General features: G+C 63.4%; 2 protein-coding genes across 6 annotated transcripts in view; both read left to right on the plus strand.

Annotated features, from left to right (window-relative positions):
* ATP5MC2 (ATP synthase membrane subunit c locus 2) overlaps positions 1-18,042 on the plus strand; it is a 43,699-nt gene extending 25,657 nt beyond the window's left edge. The window contains exons 3-7 of one of the 2 annotated variants that reach the window (XM_071799901.1): positions 15,922-16,075; positions 16,893-16,981; positions 17,240-17,317; positions 17,531-17,691; positions 17,782-18,042. In XM_071799901.1, coding sequence (XP_071656002.1) covers positions 15,922-16,075; positions 16,893-16,981; positions 17,240-17,317; positions 17,531-17,691; positions 17,782-17,973 — 674 coding nt within the window. In that variant the 3' untranslated portion in view covers positions 17,974-18,042. Of the gene's footprint in view, positions 1-15,921; positions 16,076-16,892; positions 16,982-17,239; positions 17,318-17,530; positions 17,692-17,781 lie in introns of those variants that run through there. The other variant, XM_065858923.2, reaches the window with a different exon arrangement.
* Positions 18,043-18,569: 527 nt separating this feature from the next.
* LOC136113733 (cyclic AMP-dependent transcription factor ATF-7) overlaps positions 18,570-19,405 on the plus strand; it is a 54,991-nt gene continuing 54,155 nt past the window's right edge. Inside the window, exon 1 of one of the 4 annotated variants that reach the window (XM_065858932.1) lies at positions 18,570-18,666. The gene's annotated coding sequence lies outside the window, so the exon portion shown is untranslated. The remainder of the gene's footprint in view (positions 18,667-19,405) is intronic. The other 3 variants (XM_065858933.2, XM_071799913.1, XM_071799910.1) reach the window with 3 other exon arrangements.

Raw genomic sequence — 19,405 nt, forward strand, 5'->3', positions numbered from 1 at the left:
CGGCCGTTGGGCTGGAAAGTGGTCCCCGCGGTACCCGCCGAGGACGGCGGGAAGGACGAGGACGGCACATTGGGCCCCCCGGACGCCTGGGTCCCCGACACCAGTGCCACCAAACGAGGACGCGCCACACACTGGGCGCATTGAACCCCCCGGACGCCTGGGTCCCCGACACCAGTGCCACCAAACGAGGATGCGCCATGCGCCGAGTGGCACATTGGGCCCCCCGGACGCCTGGGTCCCCGACACCAGCACCACCAAACGAGGATGCGCCACACACCGGGCGCATTGAGCCCCCCGGACGCCTGGGTCCCCAACACCAGCACCACCAAACGAGGATGCGCCACGCACCGGGCGGCACATTGGGACCCCCGGACGCCTGGGTCCCCGACACCAGCGCCACCAAACGAGGACGCGCCACACACCGGGCGCATTGAGCCCCCCGGACGCCTGGGTCCCCGACACCAGCACCACCAAACGAGGACGCAACACACGCCGGGCACATTGAGCCCCCCGGACGCCTGGGTCCCCAACACCAGCGCCACCAAACGAGGACGCAACACACACCGGGCGCATTGAACCCCCCGGACGCCTGGGTCCCCGACACCAGCACCACCAAACGAGGACGCAACACACACTGGGCGCATTGAACCCCCCGGACGCCTGGGTCCCCGACACCAGCACCACCAAACGAGGACGCGCCACACACCGGGCGCATTGAACCCCCCGGACGCCTGGGTCCCTGACACCAGCGCCACCAAATGAGGACGCGCCACGCGCCGGGTGGCCCATTGGGACCCCCGGACGCCTGGGTCCCCGACACCAGCGCCACCAAACGAGGACGCGCCACACGCCGGGCGCATTGAGCCCCCCGGACGCCTGGGTCCCCGACACCAGCGCCACCAAACGAGGACGCGCCACACACCGGGCGCATTGAACCCCCCGGACGCCTGGTTCCCCGACACCAGCGCCACCAAATGAGGACGCGCCACACACCGGGCGGCACATTGGGACCCCCGGACGCCTGGGTCCCCAACACCAGCGCCACCAAACGAGGACGCGCCACACGCCGGGCGCATTGAACCCCCCGGACGCCTGGGTCCCCGACACCAGTGTCACATTGGGTGCCCCCACCCTGACAATGAGAAATGGGGTTCAGGAGCTGATCCCCGGAGCACCCCCAGGGGATAAACCCCCCTTGGGGCGCTTTCCTGCAGGGAAGGGTGGGAGCGCCGGGGCACCGCTCCCTATTTGGCCCATTTTTGACCCAAAATGGGTCTCCCCGGCCATTTTGCAGCTCTGCCCGTGGCAGCTTTACGACCAAACTGTGTTACCCGAAATCTTGGCGTTCGGCACCATAAAAACTCCGCTTCTATCGGCTTTGGGGTCCGGGCGGCACCGCGGCCTCGTGGCCTCAAAATTCTGGGGGTTTTGGGGAACACATTTCAGCCCCAAAATGCAGCGAAGCAGCTTCACCCCCACTAAACCCCACCCGTGTTTCCCTTTGGGTGGGAGAACAAGGACAGGCTGGGGGTTGCATGTGGGGAAACTGAGGCACGGAAGGGAGGGGGGTGCTGGAGGGGCCGTGTTGTCACAGGTGTCCCCAGGGCAGGGCTGGTGGCTCAATCTGTGTCCCCCCCATGCGGGGTTGTCCCCCTTCCTCCCTGCCTCGGTGTTGATTTAATGGGCTCTAATGGGGATGAAAACGAAGCCGTTTTAATGGGTTTTTCTTCTCTTTTGAATATTCATTTTCTGGTGGTTCTTGTCCCCTCCTTTTGTCACCGGGGCTGGTGGAACGAATCCCGTTTCCCAGTGACATCGGGGTGGCCGCGGGACCCCCGGGAACTCAACGTCCCCCCCAAACCACTGCCCTGGCTTTGGGGACACCGACATTGAGTTGGGATGGGGGTGACAGCAGGAGGGGCCCCACTGCACCCCCCGACCCCAACATTCAGTTCCCCGCCCCCCCCCCAAATAACTTTTGCCCTTTTTTGGGGGATTTCTCAAGCAAATTCGGGAGATGGGGGGAAAACACGCAGAGTGCACCGATTGGGGCAAATCTGGGGGGAATTAGGCAAAGAGGCCAGAGAGCTGAACCTTTATTGGACAGCAGGGGCTCGCTGGGGGTGGGTGCTGGGGGGGTTACGCTGGGACTGAGGTCCCTGGGGTTTTGGGGCGCTGGGGACCCCCCGGGTGGGTGACAGGTCCTGGGGGTCCCGGGGCGGTGGCTTCGCTGCGTTCCTGGCCGAGCCCGGAGGGGGGAGCAATTGGCCCGAAAATGGGGATTTGCTGGATCCATCCCCCCCCCCCCCGCCCATCCCAGCCCAGGGGACCCCGCTCTGCCCCGCGCCGGGTCCTTGGGGCCACCCCAGCACCCGTGGGTGCCCCCCCCGTCCTGCAGCGCTTCCCCTGAGCACCCCTGGGTGCTGCGGGGACCACCCTGGCCCTGGGGGGCACCCAGGGGCGTCTGTGGCCCGTCTGGTGATGCAGCCCCGTCCCATCGCCCCACCCCATGTCCCACCACCCACCCCATGTCCCACCACCCCACTCCATGTCCCACCACCCCACCCCATGTCCCACCTTCCCACCCCATGTCCCACCACCCCATCCCATGTCCCACCACCCCATGCCATGTCCCACCACCCCACCCCATGTCCCACCTTCCCACCCCATGTCCCACCACCCCATCCCATGTCCCACCACCCACCCCATGTCCCACCTTCCCACCCCATGTCCCACCACCCCATCCCATGTCCCATGACCCCACCCCATGTCCCACCACCCCATCCCATGTCCCATGACCTCACCCCATGTCCCACCACCCCATCCCATGTCCCACCACCCCACCCCATGTCCCACCACCCACCCCATGTCCCACCTTCCCACCCCATGTCCCACCACCCCACTCCATGTCCCATCGCCCCACCCCATGTCCCACCACCCCATCCCATGTCCCACCACCCACCCCATGTCCCACCTTCCCACCCCATGTCCCACCACCCCACCCCATGTCCCATGACCCCACCCCATGTCCCACCACCCCATCCCATGTCCCATGACCTCACCCCATGTCCCACCACCCCATCCCATGTCCCACCACCCCACCCCATGTCCCACCACCCCACTCCATGTCCCACCACCCCACCCCATGTCCCACCACCCCACTCCATGTCCCACCACCCCATCCCATGTCCCACCACCCCACTCCATGTCCCACCACCTCACCCCATGTCCCACCACCCCATCCCATGTCCCACCACCCCACTCCATGTCCCACCACCCCACCCCATGTCCCACCACCCCATCCCATGTCCCACCACCCCATCCTGTGTCCCATGACCTCACCCCGTGTCCCACCACCCCACCCCATGTCCCACCACCCCATCCCATGTCCCACCACCCCACGCCATGTCCCACCACCCCACCCCATGTCCCACCACCCCATTCCATGTCCCACCACCCCATCCCATGTCCCACCACCCATCCCATGTCCCACCACCCCACGCCATGTCCCACCACCCCACCCCATGTCCCACCACCCCATGCCATGTCCCGCCTTCCCACTCCATGTCCCACCACCCCATGCCATGTCCCACCACCCCATGCCATGTCCCACCACCCCATCCCGTGTCCCATGACCTCACCCCATGTCCCACCACCCCATTCCGTGTCCCACCACCTCACCCCATGTCCCATCCCCATATCTCCTCATGTCCCACCACCCAATTCCATGTCCCACCACCCCACCCTATGTCCCATCCCCATATCTCCTCTCCACTCCCCACACCCCGATGGGAATGGGGGGTCCAGAGAGGGGACAACGGGGGGAAGAAAAGATCCCAGTTTAGCTGGAAACCCTGAAGGAGAAGGAAAATCATCTGGAAATGGTGGGAAGAGCCGAGGAGCCGGCTGCCCCGGCACCTTCCTTGGGAGAACAAAGGAACGGCGGAAAATATTGGGAGAAAAGACATCGGATTGATTGGTGCCCCCCCCGCTCCCCCCAGCCTTTTGTCGCAGGTTTGCGGGGGGGGGGGGGGGGGCGCGGGGGAGCTTGGTGCCTATAAATCACTGCTCCTCACTCCACTACTGGAATTGGGGGCCTTTAACGAAGCTGCGCCGGGTGCCAGCACCCCGACCCCCACCCGCGGGCACCCAAACCATGGAGGGGGGGGGGGTATTTATTATTACTTATTATTAATTTTAATTATTTATTGTTATTTATTCTTATTCTGCGGGGGGAGTTTTGGGGCTCTGCGAGGTTCCCACCTGCAGGATGGGGGTGACTGGGTAAAGGGGGCCGTGATGGCAAGGGATGATCCCCAAATGGCTTTTCCCGGAGGGGGTGACCTTTCCCAGCTCTGTGCGCCCCCCCCCGCTCCCTCGGTTCTCGCTGCCTTCTTCTTTTCCCATTTATTTTATGTTCCCCCGCTCGCCGCTGCGGGGTCGTTATTTTCCATAGCACGGTGGTGCAGTGCAGAGAGCAGGCGGGGAAGAAAGAGCCGAGAGCTCGCCCCCCGCCACCCGCAGAGCAGCGCCCCAAAAACCCCTCTTTTCGCCCCAAAAATAAAGGGAGCGCAGCTGAGGCAAAATGTAGGGGGTTTGGTGGAGTTTGGGGGGAGCGTCGGGTGTGCACGAGGGGGAGGAGGCGGTGTAAATGGTGAGGTGTGGTGGCATCAGGATGTGCGTGCACACGCGTGTGCAGGGGTGCAGGTGCACAGACCCAGGCTGCACACTCAGCTCGTGCACACGCGTGTGCAGGGGTGCAGGTGCACAGACCCAGGCTGCGCACTCAGCGTGTGCAGGGGTGCAGGTGCACAGACCCAGGCTGCGCACTCAGCTCGTGCACACGCGTGTGCAGGGGTGCAGGTGCACAGACCCAGGCTGCGCACTCAGCGTGTGCAGGGGTGCAGGTGCACAGACCCAGGCTGCACACTCAGCTCGTGCACACGCGTGTGCAGGGGTGCAGGTGCACAGACCCAGGCTGCGCACTCAGCTCGTGCACACGCGTGTGCAGGGGTGCAGGTGCACAGACCCAGGCTGCGCACTCAGCTCGTGCACACGCGTGTGCAGGGGTGCAGGTGCACAGACCCAGGCTGCGCATTCAGCTCGTGCACACGCGTGTGCAGGGGTGCAGGTGCACAGACCCAGGCTGCGCACTCAGCTCGTGCACACGCGTGTGCAGGGGTGCAGGTGCACAGACCCAGGCTGCACACTCAGCCTGTGCACACGCGTGTGCAGGGGTGCAGGTGCACAGACCCAGGCTGCACACTCAGCCTGTGCACACGCGTGTGCAGGGGTGCAGGTGCACAGACCCAGGCTGCACACTCAGCCTGTGCACACGCGTGTGCAGGGGTGCAGGTGCACAGACCCAGGCTGCACACTCAGCCTGTGCACACGCGTGTGCAGGGGTGCAGGTGCACAGACCCAGGCTGCACACTCAGCTCGTGCACACGCGTGTGCAGGGGTGCAGGTGCACAGACCCAGGCTGCACACTCAGCTTGTGCACACGCGTGTGCAGGGGTGCAGGTGCACAGACCCAGGCTGCACACTCAGCGTGTGCAGGGGTGCAGGTGCACAGACCCAGGCTGCACACTCAGCCTGTGCACACGCGTGTGCAGGGGTGCAGGTGCACAGACCCAGGCTGCACACTCAGCTCGTGCACACGCGTGTGCAGGGGTGCAGGTGCACAGACCCAGGCTGCACACTCAGCTCGTGCACACGCGTGTGCAGGGGTGCAGGTGCACAGACCCAGGCTGCACACTCAGCCTGTGCACACGCGTGTGCAGGGGTGCAGGTGCACAGACCCAGGCTGCACACTCAGCCTGTGCACACGCGTGTGCAGGGGTGCAGGTGCACAGACCCAGGCTGCACACTCAGCGTGTGCAGGGGTGCAGGTGCACAGACCCAGGCTGCACACTCAGCTCGTGCACACGCGTGTGCAGGGGTGCAGGTGCACAGACCCAGGCTGCACACTCAGCGTGTGCAGGGGTGCAGGTGCACAGACCCAGGCTGCACACTCAGCCTGTGCACACGCGTGTGCAGGGGTGCAGGTGCACAGACCCAGGCTGCACACTCAGCCTGTGCACACGCGTGTGCAGGGGTGCAGGTGCACAGACCCAGGCTGCACACTCAGCCTGTGCACACGCGTGTGCAGGGGTGCAGGTGCACAGACCCAGGCTGCACACTCAGCTCGTGCACACGCGTGTGCAGGGGTACCTGCACACACATACACAGAGATACACACGCACTCATACACATACGTGCACACACATACCTGTGCACCCACATACATACACACGCATATACATGCACACACTCACACGTGCAGGCACATGAGCACGCACACACGCGTGTGCACACAGATATGCACACGCACGCACTCGTGCATGCACATATGCACACACACATGCATACACACAAGCACACAGACCCACACACGTACACACTTCTGCCTGCATACACACATAAATGCACCTACACACACACACGTGTGCACGTGTGCACACACACATACATGCACGCATGCACATAAATGCATGCACACGTATGCATGTACACGCACACATACAAGCGCACAGATCCACAGATGCACACACATACGTGCACACACACAAATGCACACTCGCACACAAATGCACACTCACACGCGTGCACAAGTACAAATGCACACGCAGAGATGCACACACACAGATGCACACTCACATGCACACACACAAATACACACACAAATGCATGCTCAGACACATGCACACACACAGATGCACACTCACACACATGCACAAATACAAATGCACACGCACAGATGCACACTCACATGCACACACACAAATGCACACTCACACACATGCACACACACAGATGCACACTCATACATGCACACACACACTCACACACACTCACACACAGATGCACACTAACACTCATGCACACACACAGATGCACACTAACACTCATGCACACACACAGATGCTCACTCATGCACACACACAGATGCACACTCAGCCACATGCACACACTCATGCACACACACAGATGCACACTCAGCCACATGCACACACACATGCACACACACACATGCACACTCAGACACATGCACACACACAAATGCACACTCATGCACACACAGATGCACACTCACACTCATGCACACACAGATGCACACTCACACACATGCAGACACACACACACACACAAATGCACACTCAGCCACATGCACACACAGATGCACACTCACACTCATGCACACACAGATGCACACTCACACACATGCAGACACACACACACACACAAATGCACACTCAGCCACATGCACACACAGATGCACACTCACACACATGCACACTCAGACACATGCACACACACAAATGCACACTCACACACATGCAGGCACACGCACACACGCATGCACACACACAAATGCACACTCACTCACATGGAGACACACACACACACACACAAATGCACACACTCACATGCACTCACACACATGCACACTCAGCCACATGCACACACAGATGCACACTCACACACATGCACACTCAGACACATGCACACACACATATGCACACTCACACACATGCGGACACACACACGCGCATGCACACACACAGATGCACACTCACGCACATGCAGACACACACACACGCGCATGCACACACACAGATGCACACTCACACACATGCAGACACACACACACACGCATGCACACACACAGATGCACACTCACACACATGCAGACACACACACACGCGCATGCACACACACAGATGCACACTCACACACATGCAGACACACACACACGCGCATGCACACACACAGATGCACACTCACGCACATGCAGACACACACACACACGCATGCACACTCACAGATGCACACTCACGCACATGCAGACACACACACACACACACAAATGCACACTCACACACATGCAGACACACACACACACGCGCATGCACACACACAAATGCACACTCACGCACATGCAGACACACACACACACACGCATGCACACTCACAGATGCACACTCACGCACATGCAGACACACACACACACACACAAATGCACACTCACACACATGCGGACACACACACACACGCATGCACACTCACAGATGCACACTCACACACATGCAGACACACACACACACACATGCACACACACAAATGCACACTCACTCACATGCGGACACACACACACACGCATGCACACACGGATGCACACTCACACACATGCGGACACACACACACACGCATGCACAGACAGATGCACACTCACACACATGCAGACACACACACACGCGCATGCACACACACAGATGCACACTCACACACATGCAGACACACACACACACGCATGCGCACTCAGAGATGCACACTCAGCCACATGCAGACACACACACACACACACAAATGCACACTCACTCACATGCACACACACAGATCACACTCACTCACATGCACACACGCAGATCACACTCACACCCACTCACACCCACTCCCACCCCCCCACTCCCACGCGCTGCCCCCCCGGCCGTGTCCCCCGCCCCCGGGCCCGCCGGCGCGCCGGGCGGTGGCTCCATGACCCTCACCGCTGGCTCCGGGGCCGCTCCGCTCCCATCAATCTCCCGGGGCCGCTCCCCGCGCCCCGCCGGCTCCGCCGTCACCCGGCAACCGTCGCCATGGAGCCCGCAGCATCCCCGGCCCCCCCGGCATCCCCGGGCCCCCGCAGCATCCCTGGACCCACAGCATCCCTGGACCCACAGCATCCCTGGACCCGCAGCATCCCAGGGCACCCCCCACAGCATCCCTGGACCCATAGCATCCCTGGACCCACAGCATCCCTGGACCCATAGCATCCCTGGACCCATAGCATCCCTGCACCCGCAGCATCCCAGGGCACCCCCCACAGCATCCCTGGACCCATAGCATCCCTGCACCCGCAGCATCCCTGGACCCATAGCATCCCTGCACCTGCAGCATCCCTGGACCTACAACATCCCAGGGCACCCCCCACAGTATCCCTGGACCCACAGCATCCCCGGACCACCCCCCCGGCATCCCCGGGTCCCCCCGCAGCCTCCTGGACCCATAGCATCCCTGGACCCATAGCATCCCTGGACCCGTAGCATCCCCGGACCCCCCCCCAGCATCCCAGGGTCCCCCCGCAGCATCCCTGGACCCATAGCATCCCTGGACCCATAGCATCCCTGGACCCACAGCATCCCCGACCCCCCCCGGCATCCCCGGTCCCCCCGCAGCATCCCTGGACCCATAGCATCCCTGGACCCATAGCATCCGTGCACCCGCAGCATCCCAGGGCACCCCCCACAGCATCCCCTGGACCCACAGCATTCCCGGCCCCCCCACAGCACCCCCTGGACCCACAGCATCTCTGAGCCCCCCCTCCAGCATCCCCAGGACCTGCAGCGTCCCCAGCGCCCCCTGCATCATCCCTGGACCTGCAGCATCCCAGACGCCCCCCCGCAGCATTCCTGGACCCCCCCACAGCATCCCTGGACCCATAGCATCCCTGGACCCATAGCATCCCTGGACCTGCAGCATCCCCACAACCCCCCCCAGCATCCCTGGACCCCCCTCAGCATCCCCCTTCCTGCAGAATCACCCCACTCTGGCCCCACTGGACCCCACCTGGGGACTACACTGGCATGGGGGGGTCACACTCATATGGGGGGTCACACTCACATGGGGGTCACACTCATATGAGGGGGTTAAACTCATATGGGGGGGTCACACTCATATGGGGGGTCACACTCACATGGGGGTCACACTCACATGGGGGGTCACTCTCCTATGGGGGGGTCACACTCACATGGGGAGGGATCACACTCATATGGGGGGGTCACACTCATATGGGGGGTCACACTCACATGGGGGTCACACTCATGGGGTGGGTCACACTCATATGGTGGGGGGTCACACTCACATGGGGTGGGTCACACTCACATGGGGGTCACACTTACATGGGGGGGGTCACACTCACATGGGGGTCACACTCACACCGATGGTTTTGACCCCCAAATTGAGCCCGGCTTTCCCGGCGCTGCTGGGAGCGAGGAGGGTGCTTGGGCTCCGAGATGGCCCCGTTTGGGGGGGTGGTCCCCAAATTCCCCCTGCACCCCCACGGCTCGGGGGCTGAAGCGCCGGGCTGGATCAGCCCAGAAGCCAAAGAACCTTCTCAGGTTAAACTCCCCCCCCCTTGGGAATATTTGTGCTCAAATGCAGCAAATGACGAGGATTTTGGGGTCCCTGGGGGGTCCCCAGCGGTCACCTCCCTGCCAGGCCGGGGAAATCTTCGTTAGTGGTGGAAAACGAGCGTTGTGGGCACGAAAAGACAGCGATAATGTTTGATCTGTGTCCCCCTGTGTCCCTGTGTCCCCCTGTGTCCCCCTGTGTCCCCCTGTGTCCCCCCACATCCTGCTGGCGTCCCCAAGCTGGGAGCTGTTGTGTCCCCAAAGGGCTGGAGACACCAACCCTGGGCCTCGGGGTGTCCCCAGGGGTTGAGGTGTTGTCCCCGTTCTGAGACAGCGTCCCTCACCCAAAGTGTGTCCCCAAATCACAGATGTCCCCAAGATGAGGGGGTGTCCTTGATGCTGGGCTTGTCCCCAGGTCTGAGACACTGTCACTTCACCCCAAATGTCACCCCAGGTCCAAGTTGCTGTCCCCAACCCAAGACACCCTCCCCCATCCCCAAATATCGTTCCCAAGACCCCTTGACCCAAGACGCCACCTCCCAAGCCAAACCATGTCCCCAAGTCCAAGCCACTGTCCCCGGTTGTCACCCTGAGGGTCCCGGTTGTCACCCTGAGGGTCCTGGTTGTCACCCTATGGGTCCTGGATGTCACCCTATGGGTCCCGGTTGTTACCCTGAGGGTCCTGGTTGTCACCCTATGGGTCCTGGATGTCCCCCTATGGGTCCCAGTTGTCACCCTGAGGGTCCCGGTTGTCACCGTATGTGTTCCAGCTGTCCCCCTGAGGGTCCTGGTTGTCACCCTATGGGTCCTGGATGTCACCCTGTGGGTCCTGGTTGTCACCCTGAGGGTCCCAGTTGTCACCGTACGTGTTCCAGCTGTCCCTCTGAGGATCCTGATTGTCACCCTGTGAGTCCTGGATGTCACCCTGAGCGTGCCGGTTGTCACCCTGAGGGTCCTGGTTGTCACCCTATGGGTCCTAGTTGTCACCCTGAGGGTCCCAGTTGTCACTGTATGTGTTCCAGCTGTCCCCCTGAGGATCCTGGTTGTCACCCTGTGAGTCCTGGATGTCACCCTGAGAGTCCCAGTTGTCACCAGGGCCACCATCCTCCCACCCAAGGCTCTCCCAAACCACCATCCTCAGGTCTGAGACGCTGTCCCTTGATCCAAGACGTCCCCAACTCCACGTCACCATCCCAAGACACCAACCCAGGCTCCGAGACACCGTCCCCAACCCCAGAGACTCCCAGGTCCAAGAGATGGTCCCTAGGTGCAAAACCCCCCCATCCATGACCACGGGATGCGTCCCCAAGCCCCGGGTGCTGTCCCCAACCTACGGAACACCCCAAAGGGACACACGGAAAACCCAACACCTCTCGCTTCCCAACAGCAAAACCATTTGGGTCTCCAAGGGGACCCAAAAGGGCCGCGGGTCCCCACTCGATCGCCGTCCCCTCCCGCGGCACCGGGCGGGCAGTCGGGATCTATAATCCTGTCGGAGTAAATCTCGCGGCTCTCCCGGCGTCACCGAGACCCCAATAAATATCTCCATTTCCCGCTGTCCTGGAGGGAAGATCCGATCAGCTTTTAAATGTCAGATGTAAAGTAAAGTTTGTCATAAAAAAGCCTGTAAAATAGAAAGGAAGAAGGAGAAAACACCCCATGGAGGAAGAGCGGGAGATGGAGGCGAGCGCGGCGGCGTTGGGTGGTGTTTGGGTACCCCCTTCCCATCACTGTGGGTGTGGGGGGACCCATTTTAACCCCCTTTCGCCCCAAAAAGGCTCCATTGAGCCGCTGTTAGGATGAGAGGGCACGGGTGGCTCGGGCACACAGTGCAGGGGTTGTCACCCATGGGTCCTGGTTGTCACCCTATGGGTTCCAGTTGTCACCCTATGGATTCCAGCTGTCACCCTATGGGTCCTGGTTGTCACCCTGAGGGTCCTGCTTGTCACCCTATGGGTCCCGGTTGTCACCCTGTGGGTCCTGGTTGTCACCTTGAGGGTCCTGGTTGTCACTCTGAGGGTCCCAGTTGTCACCCTGAGGGTCCTGGTTGTCACCCTGAGGGTCCTGGATGTCACCCTGAGGGTTCTGGTCGTCCCCCTATGGGTCCTGAATGTCACCCTATGGGTCCTGGTTGTCACCCTGAGGGTCCTGGTTGTCACCCTGTGGGTCCCGGTTGTCACCTTGAGGGTCCTGGTTGTCACTCTGAGGGTCCCGGTTGTCACCCTGAGGGTCCCGGATGTCACCCTATGGGTCCTGGTTGTCACCCTATGGGTCTCAGTGTCACCCTATGGGTCTCAGTTGTCACCCTGGGTGTCCCGGTTGTCATCCCTTGTCCCCATCCCTTCCTTGTCCCCATCCCTCCCTGGTCCCCTTCTCCATCCCCATCCTTTGCATTTATTGTCCCCATCCCCATCCCCATCCCTGTCCCCATCCCTGTATCCCTGTACCCGTGTACCCCTGTACCCCTGTATCCCTGTCCCCATCCCTGTCCCCATTCCTGTCCCCATCCCTTCCCAGTCCCCATCCTTTGCGTCCCTTGTCCCCATCCCTTCCCGGTCCCCACCTCCATCCCCATCCCCGTTCCTGTCCCCGGTGTCCCCGCGGTCCCGGTCCCGCCCCCCCCCGCCTCATTAGGATGCAGCGCGGGCGGCGACTGCGCCAGCGCCGGGACCGGGGACACGGGGACACGGGGACACGGGGGCAGGGACGGGGACCAGGAGCGGACAGAGCCGGGGCCGCCCCCCCTCTCCCCGGTACCCCCCACCCCGAGGGCACCCGGGAACCCCCGCAGCCCCTGTGCCCCCCCGAACCCCCATATGTACCCATAACCCCGCATGTGCCACCCCGCATACACCCCCCTATTGCAACCCCCAGCACCCCCCAAACCCCCTTCCAGCCCACATCCCCTTCCCCCCAATTCACAACACCCCCATATTCCCCCACTGCTGCCTCAGTTTCCCCACACACCACCAACCCCCCCACACCCCAAACCCCCCCAAAAAGTCCGACACCCCTCCAAAAAGTCCGACACCCCCCAAAAAAGTGCGACACCCCCCCCCCAAAACCCCCTCCAAGAGGCGGCTTTGCCGTCACGCCGCGGCGGCTTCGCAAAGCCCGGTATTAATCGCAAGGTCAAAGCCATTACGTTGATATTAAAACCATCAGAGCCCGAGGAGGGGGGGGAGGGGGGGGGGGTTGGGAGGCGGGGGGGGGCCCTCAACCCCCCCCAAATCCTCCCGGCTGGGCGGCTTCGCAGGCGCGCACAGAACATTGCTTTTTAATTTAAGCCGTTAAGGTCAGCGGCAGCAAATGGAGCCGCGGCTTAAATCAGGGAATACAAATAAAATAGGGAGGAAAAAGAAGAGGGGGGAGGAAAGGCGGACAAAGACGGACGGACGGACGGACGGACAGGCCGCGGAGGGGGGGAGGGGCCAGCCTGGGGGGGTGAGGGGGGAATTGGGGCGGTGGGGAAGGTTTGGGGGTAAATGGGGAATTGGGGCGGTGGGGCTGGTTTGGGGGTAAATGGGGAATTGGGGCAGGTTTGGGGGTAAAAGGGGGAATTGGGGCGGTGGGGCTGGTTTTGGGGGTAAAAGGGGGAATTGGGGCAGGTTTGGGGGTAAAAGGGGGAATTGGGGCGGTGGGGCAGGGTTGGGGATAAAAGGGGGAACTGGGGCAAATTTGGGGGTAAATGGGGAATTGGGGCAATGGGGCAGGTTTGGGGATAAAAGGGGGAATTGGGGCGGTGGGGCTGGTTTGGGAGTAAATGGGGAATTGGGGCGGTGGGGAAGGTTTGGGCGTAAAAGGGGGAACTGGGGCAGATTTGGGGGTAAAAGGGGGAATTGGGGAGGTGGGGAAGGTTTGGGGGTAAAAGGGGGAATTGGGAAGGTGGCGCTGGTTTGGGGGTAAATGGGGAATTGAGGCGGTGGGGCTGGTTTGGGGGTAAAAGGGGGAATTGGGGCAGGTTTGGGGGTAAAAGGAGGAATTGGGGAGGTGGGGAAGGTTTGGGGGTAAAAGGGGGAATTGGGAAGGTGGCGCTGGTTTGCGGGTAAATGGGGAATTGAGGCGGTGGGGAAGGTTTGGGGGTAAAAGGGAGAATTGGGGCAGATTTGGGGTTAAATGGGGAATTGGGGCAATGGGGCTGGTTTGGGGGTAAAAGGGGGAATTGGGGCGGTGGGGCTGTTTTTGTGCCCCCATGCAAACGCTTCCTGTGCACACACACGCGTGCACACCCCCTGTGTGCACACGCACGTATCCCCGTGCAAATCCTCCGTGTGCACGCACACATACACATGCACCCCCCCGTGTGCACACACACGTATGCCCGTGCAAATCCTCCCGTGTGCACGCCCCCCCCACGCACACGCGTGCACACACATGCACCCCCCCACGTGCACACACACACTTATCCCCGTGCAAACCCTCCATGTGCACGCACACCCATGTGCACACACACGTGTCCCCGTGTACACCCTCCATGTGCACTCGCACACCCCCCAATATGCACACACACTCCCACCCCCGTGCACCCCACTCCGTGCACACCCATCCCTCGCACCCCCACACCCGCGCCCCCCCCGTGTCCCCCTATTGGGGGGGGGGTGCTGATGGATGGCCTCCCTTCAATCCCGGCTCCTCGTTATTGATTTTGCTTTAATGAAAGTTAATTATACCAATGATTTAATTAATAGCGGCTCTCTCTGCCTTTATGGCTTCCCGCATTAGGGCTGCCCATCAATCCGGCTGCCTGACAGCCCCCGCCCCCCGGGGGTGACACTGTGTGTCCCCCCCCGCACCCTGGGGTGCCCCGGTCCTCCACCACCTTGGGGTGACGTTGTCCCCCCCGCACCCTGGGGTGTCACAGTGTCCCCAGGATCGTGGGGTGCCCCAATGCTGCAGTATCATGGGGTGACACTGTCCCCCCCCGTAACCTGGGGACCCCCCATTCACCCTGGGGTGACCCTGTCCCCCCCTGCAACCTGGGGACCCCCCCATCACCGTGAGTGGTCCCCAGCACCCTGGGGTGACCCCAAAAACCTGGGGGGCCCCCAAAACCCTGGGGGGTCCTCAACACTTTGGGGTGACCCTGTCCCCCCCTGTAACCTGGGGACCCCCCATCACCCTGGGGACCCCCCATCACCCTGGGGACCCCAGAACCCTGGGGTGACCGTGTCCCCCCTTGTAACCTGGGGACCCCCCCATCACCCTGGGGGGCCCCCAGAACCCTGGGGGACCCCCAAAACCCTGGGGGGGGGGCCAACACTCTGGGGTGACCCTGTCCCCCCCTGCAACCTGGGGACCCCTCATCACCCTGGGGGGGCCCCCCAAAATGCTGGGTTCCCCCAGGGTGATGAGGGGTGACCGTGTCCCCCCTTGCAACCTGGGGATCCCCCTATCACCCTGGGGGGCCCCCAGAACCCTAGGGTGACCCTGTTCCCCCCTGCAACCTGGGGGCCCCCCCATCACCCTGGGTGGCCCCCAAAACCCTGGGGGGCCCCCAACACTCGGGTGACACGACCTCCCCAGCACCCACTGCGCACATACGTGCACACGCGTGTACACACACACACACGCCCCCCCCCCCCCCAACCCCCGTGCACCCCAACGCCCACTCTTGTGCCCCCCCAAATCGCGCCCGCAGCGCCCCCCGCCGCCGCCAGGGGGCACTGTGCATGGTCATGCCCCCTCTAAACCACGGCCCCCCTCCCTCTAGGCCACGCCCCCACCGCCGCAGAGGGCGCGCAACCCCCGGCCCCGCCACCTCCCGGCCCACAGGCGGCGCCTTCTCAATGGCGCTTCCGGTTTGTGCTTCCGGGTGCGCATGCGCAGTCGCCGCCTCCGCGACCTGCCCGCCGCCGGTCCGGCAGGTGAGGGGGGGACACCCGGGGACACCCCCTTGGTGGGGACACGGGGAGCGGGGAGAGACCCCATCGGGGTGGTGGGGACAGAGACACCGGAGGGGAGGCCCCCTCGGGGCTGATGGACGGGAGGCGCTTGGCGCTTTGTGTGGGGACAGAGGCGGGCGATCGCCCCTCAAGGAGCTGCTTTGGGTTCGGGTATCAACCCCCTGAAATTTGGGGTGACACCCCCAAAGACACACTGAGTTTTGAGATGTCAGCCCCCCCCTCCCCCCCGAGTTTTGAGGTGATCCCCCGAGTTTTGGGGTGAACATCACGAGTTTTGGGGTGACCCCCGGACATCTGGGGTGAACACCCTGAGATTCGGAGTGACACCCCGACTTTTGGGGTGACCCCGCTGACTTTTGGGGTGAACACCTCGAGATTTGGGGTGCCCCCCCCCCCCTTTTGGGGCGATTTCCCCTCACGCCGCCTTCTGGGGTCACCTCCCTCCACTCTGGGGTCCCCCCCATTCTCTGTCCCCTCCAGTCCCCACGTCCCCAGCCACGGCTGGGGGTCCCCAGGCTGTGAGCCCCCCCCAAGAGCTGCCCCAGGGCCACCAGGGGGCTCTTGAGCTCCTGTTGCCCCCCCCCCCGGGTACGTGAAACCCCCCAGGACCCCAAATTCCTGAGCCCCAAACTGCCCCCATGGAGCTGTCACCTGGGTGTCAAAGATGTCCTGCCCCCCCTGACCTCCTGTGTGTCCCCAAGTCCCCCAGGGACCACTCCGCACCCGTGGGGCCGGATCCCCCGTCTCCTCACGGTGTCCGTCCGTCTGTCTCTTCCAGCCGTGTCCCGCCCGTGTGTCCATCCCTCCGTGTCCCTCGGTCCCCTCGCCATGTACGCCTGCGCAAAGTTCGTCTCCGCTCCTGCGCTAGTGAGTAGCGACAAACCCTGTTGTCCTCGGTGTCCCCTCCGCGTGTCCCCCTCGGGGACAGGGCAGGGAGAGGTTTGGGGACACTTTTTGCATGTCTAGAGCCACCCTGGGCCACACGGAGCTGCTGTGGTTAAAGTTCATTTAACATCCCTTGATTGCTAATTACAGGGCGCCCCGAGGCGCTGAGCAGGTTTGGGGAGTCCCAGAGGTGACAGCGGTGGCCTCAGGGGACGTCGGGTGGATTTTTGTGCCTTGCAGGTGAGGAGGAGCCCGCGGGTGCTGTGCCAGCCCCTCTCCGCCCCCGTGCTGAGCACCCCCGAGGTGCGGGGGGAACAGGTAACGCACCCAGTTCAGACTGGGAGGCACTGGGAAAGGGGTGGGGGGTGCTGAACACCCACCTGGGAGGGACGTGGGGACACAACTGTGCCCCCCGCCTGCTCTGGGGCTCCCTGGGGGGGTACGGGGAGCTCAGTTTGGGGAAACTGAGGCACAGGGGGGGTTTGGGGTGAGGTTATACCCCCCCAAACCCACCGTACTGTCACCCCCCAGGTGCGGGCGGGCGCCCCCCGGCCCATCCAGACCAGCGCGACCCACAGGGACATCGACACCGCCGCCAAGTTCATCGGCGCCGGCGCTGCCACCGTGGGGGTGGCCGGCTCTGGCGCTGGCATCGGCACCGTCTTCGGGAGCCTCATCATCGGCTACGCCAGGTCCGGGGGGGACGGGACACACAGGGGGTGGCAATGGGGGGGTTGGGGACCCGCTGTGTCCCCGCTGACCGGCCTCTCGTGTCCCCGCAGGAACCCCTCGCTGAAACAGCAGCTTTTCTCCTATGCCATCTTGGGCTTTGCCCTCTCCGAGGCCATGGGGCTGTTCTGCCTCATGGTGGCCTTCCTCATCCTCTTCGCCATGTGACGGAGCCGGTGACAGTGACAGTGACAGAGCCGGCGCCCCCGCGCCCCGTTCCCTGCCCAGCCGAGAATCCCGGCTGAAGGGGACAGGAGAACCGCGACCCCGGCCCCGTGCAGGCGGGAGGGGAATAAAGACGGTTTGGTAACGGGGTCTCGGCTCCTCGTGTCCTTGTGTCCTCGGCTCCTCGTGTCCTTGTGTCCTCGTCCGGTGTCACTTGTGTGCGGGTGACACTGGGGCACAGCGCAGCTGGGGGCTGTGCTGCCCTGTGGTCACTGTCCCCTTAGGCTGAGCCCTGCAGCCACCCTGAGCCCTCAGCCACGTCCCCACGGGGATGTCATTGATCCCTGGGGACACCCGGGGGATGTCATTGATCCCTGGGGACACCCGAGAGCCTGCCACCTCCTTCTGTCCCTCCCCGGGGACATCGCCCCCTTGGGGACACCCCTGGCACCCGCAGGGCCGGGAGTTTGGGGTGTTCGTGCGTGTTGGGGTGCGGGTATCGCGGTGCCCTGGGCTCGGCGTGTGTCGCCGCGGGGTTGTCCCGCTGTCCCCGCAGCCTGGGGGCGTAGTCACCTTAGCCACGCCCCACCCTGAGAGGCCACGCCCACCCACGCCCCTGATTGGTCCCCGCGCCGTTAAGTCCCCTCGGGTCTCGCGAGAGTCTCGCGTGCGGGGAGGCGCGGGGCAGAGGCGGCGCGGGGGGGGGCGGGAACCCCAGCGCGAGAGGCAGCAGCGCGAGGCCCCGGCGGCGGCGCGGCCCGGCCGTCCCTCAGGTAACCGGCAGCGCCCGGGCTCGGTTGGGCCGCCCCGGGCGGGGGAAGACGGCGAGAGAAGCGGCGGGGCAGCCCTCACACCCCGGGGGAAGCCGCGGGGAGCCCCGGCCGACCCCTCCCCCCACACAACTCTCCCCGAGTTTTCGTGAGCCAGCCGCTCTGCCACCCCCGCCCCCTCGCTGATTGACGGCGCCGTTCGGCCAATCGGCGCGCAGCTAAGCTCGGAGTGGCGGGCTGCGCGGCCAATGGGGGCTCAGGGGGCGCCGCGATTGGGGAAGCTCCGCCCCTAGTGGGCGGGGCTGGTGGAGGCAGCGAGGGGCCCGGGCGGTGCCTGAGGGGGGAGCCCGGAGGCCGAGGGGGCCCCGGGGTGGGGAAACCCGGGGAAATGGGGGGGGTTTGGGTGGAGGTTTGGGGAGGCCGGCGGGGTACGGGGCGTCAGGAGTGTGGGGAACCACGAGGTGTGGGGGGCACCCCGGGGTGGGGGCCCTGGGGGGAATATGAGGCAGTTTGAGGGATTACAAATAGGGGGGACTAAGGGGGGGGTGTCCTGGGGGTTTGTAAATGTGGGGGGGTTTAAAGGGAGAGGGGGTCTTGCGGTGGGATTCTGGTGGTGAACCGTGGAGAGGTGTTGGGGAGTGCTGAGGGGCTGTGGCCAGGGGTGGTTTGGGGGGGCGGGGGGAGCTTTAGAACTGAGGGAACTTGAGGGGGGGGGGGGTCTTTAAGGGTTGTAGATGTGGAG

The sequence above is a fragment of the Patagioenas fasciata genome, chromosome 28, assembly GCF_037038585.1.
Source record: "Patagioenas fasciata isolate bPatFas1 chromosome 28, bPatFas1.hap1, whole genome shotgun sequence".
Classification (NCBI taxonomy): Eukaryota; Metazoa; Chordata; class Aves; order Columbiformes; family Columbidae; genus Patagioenas; species Patagioenas fasciata.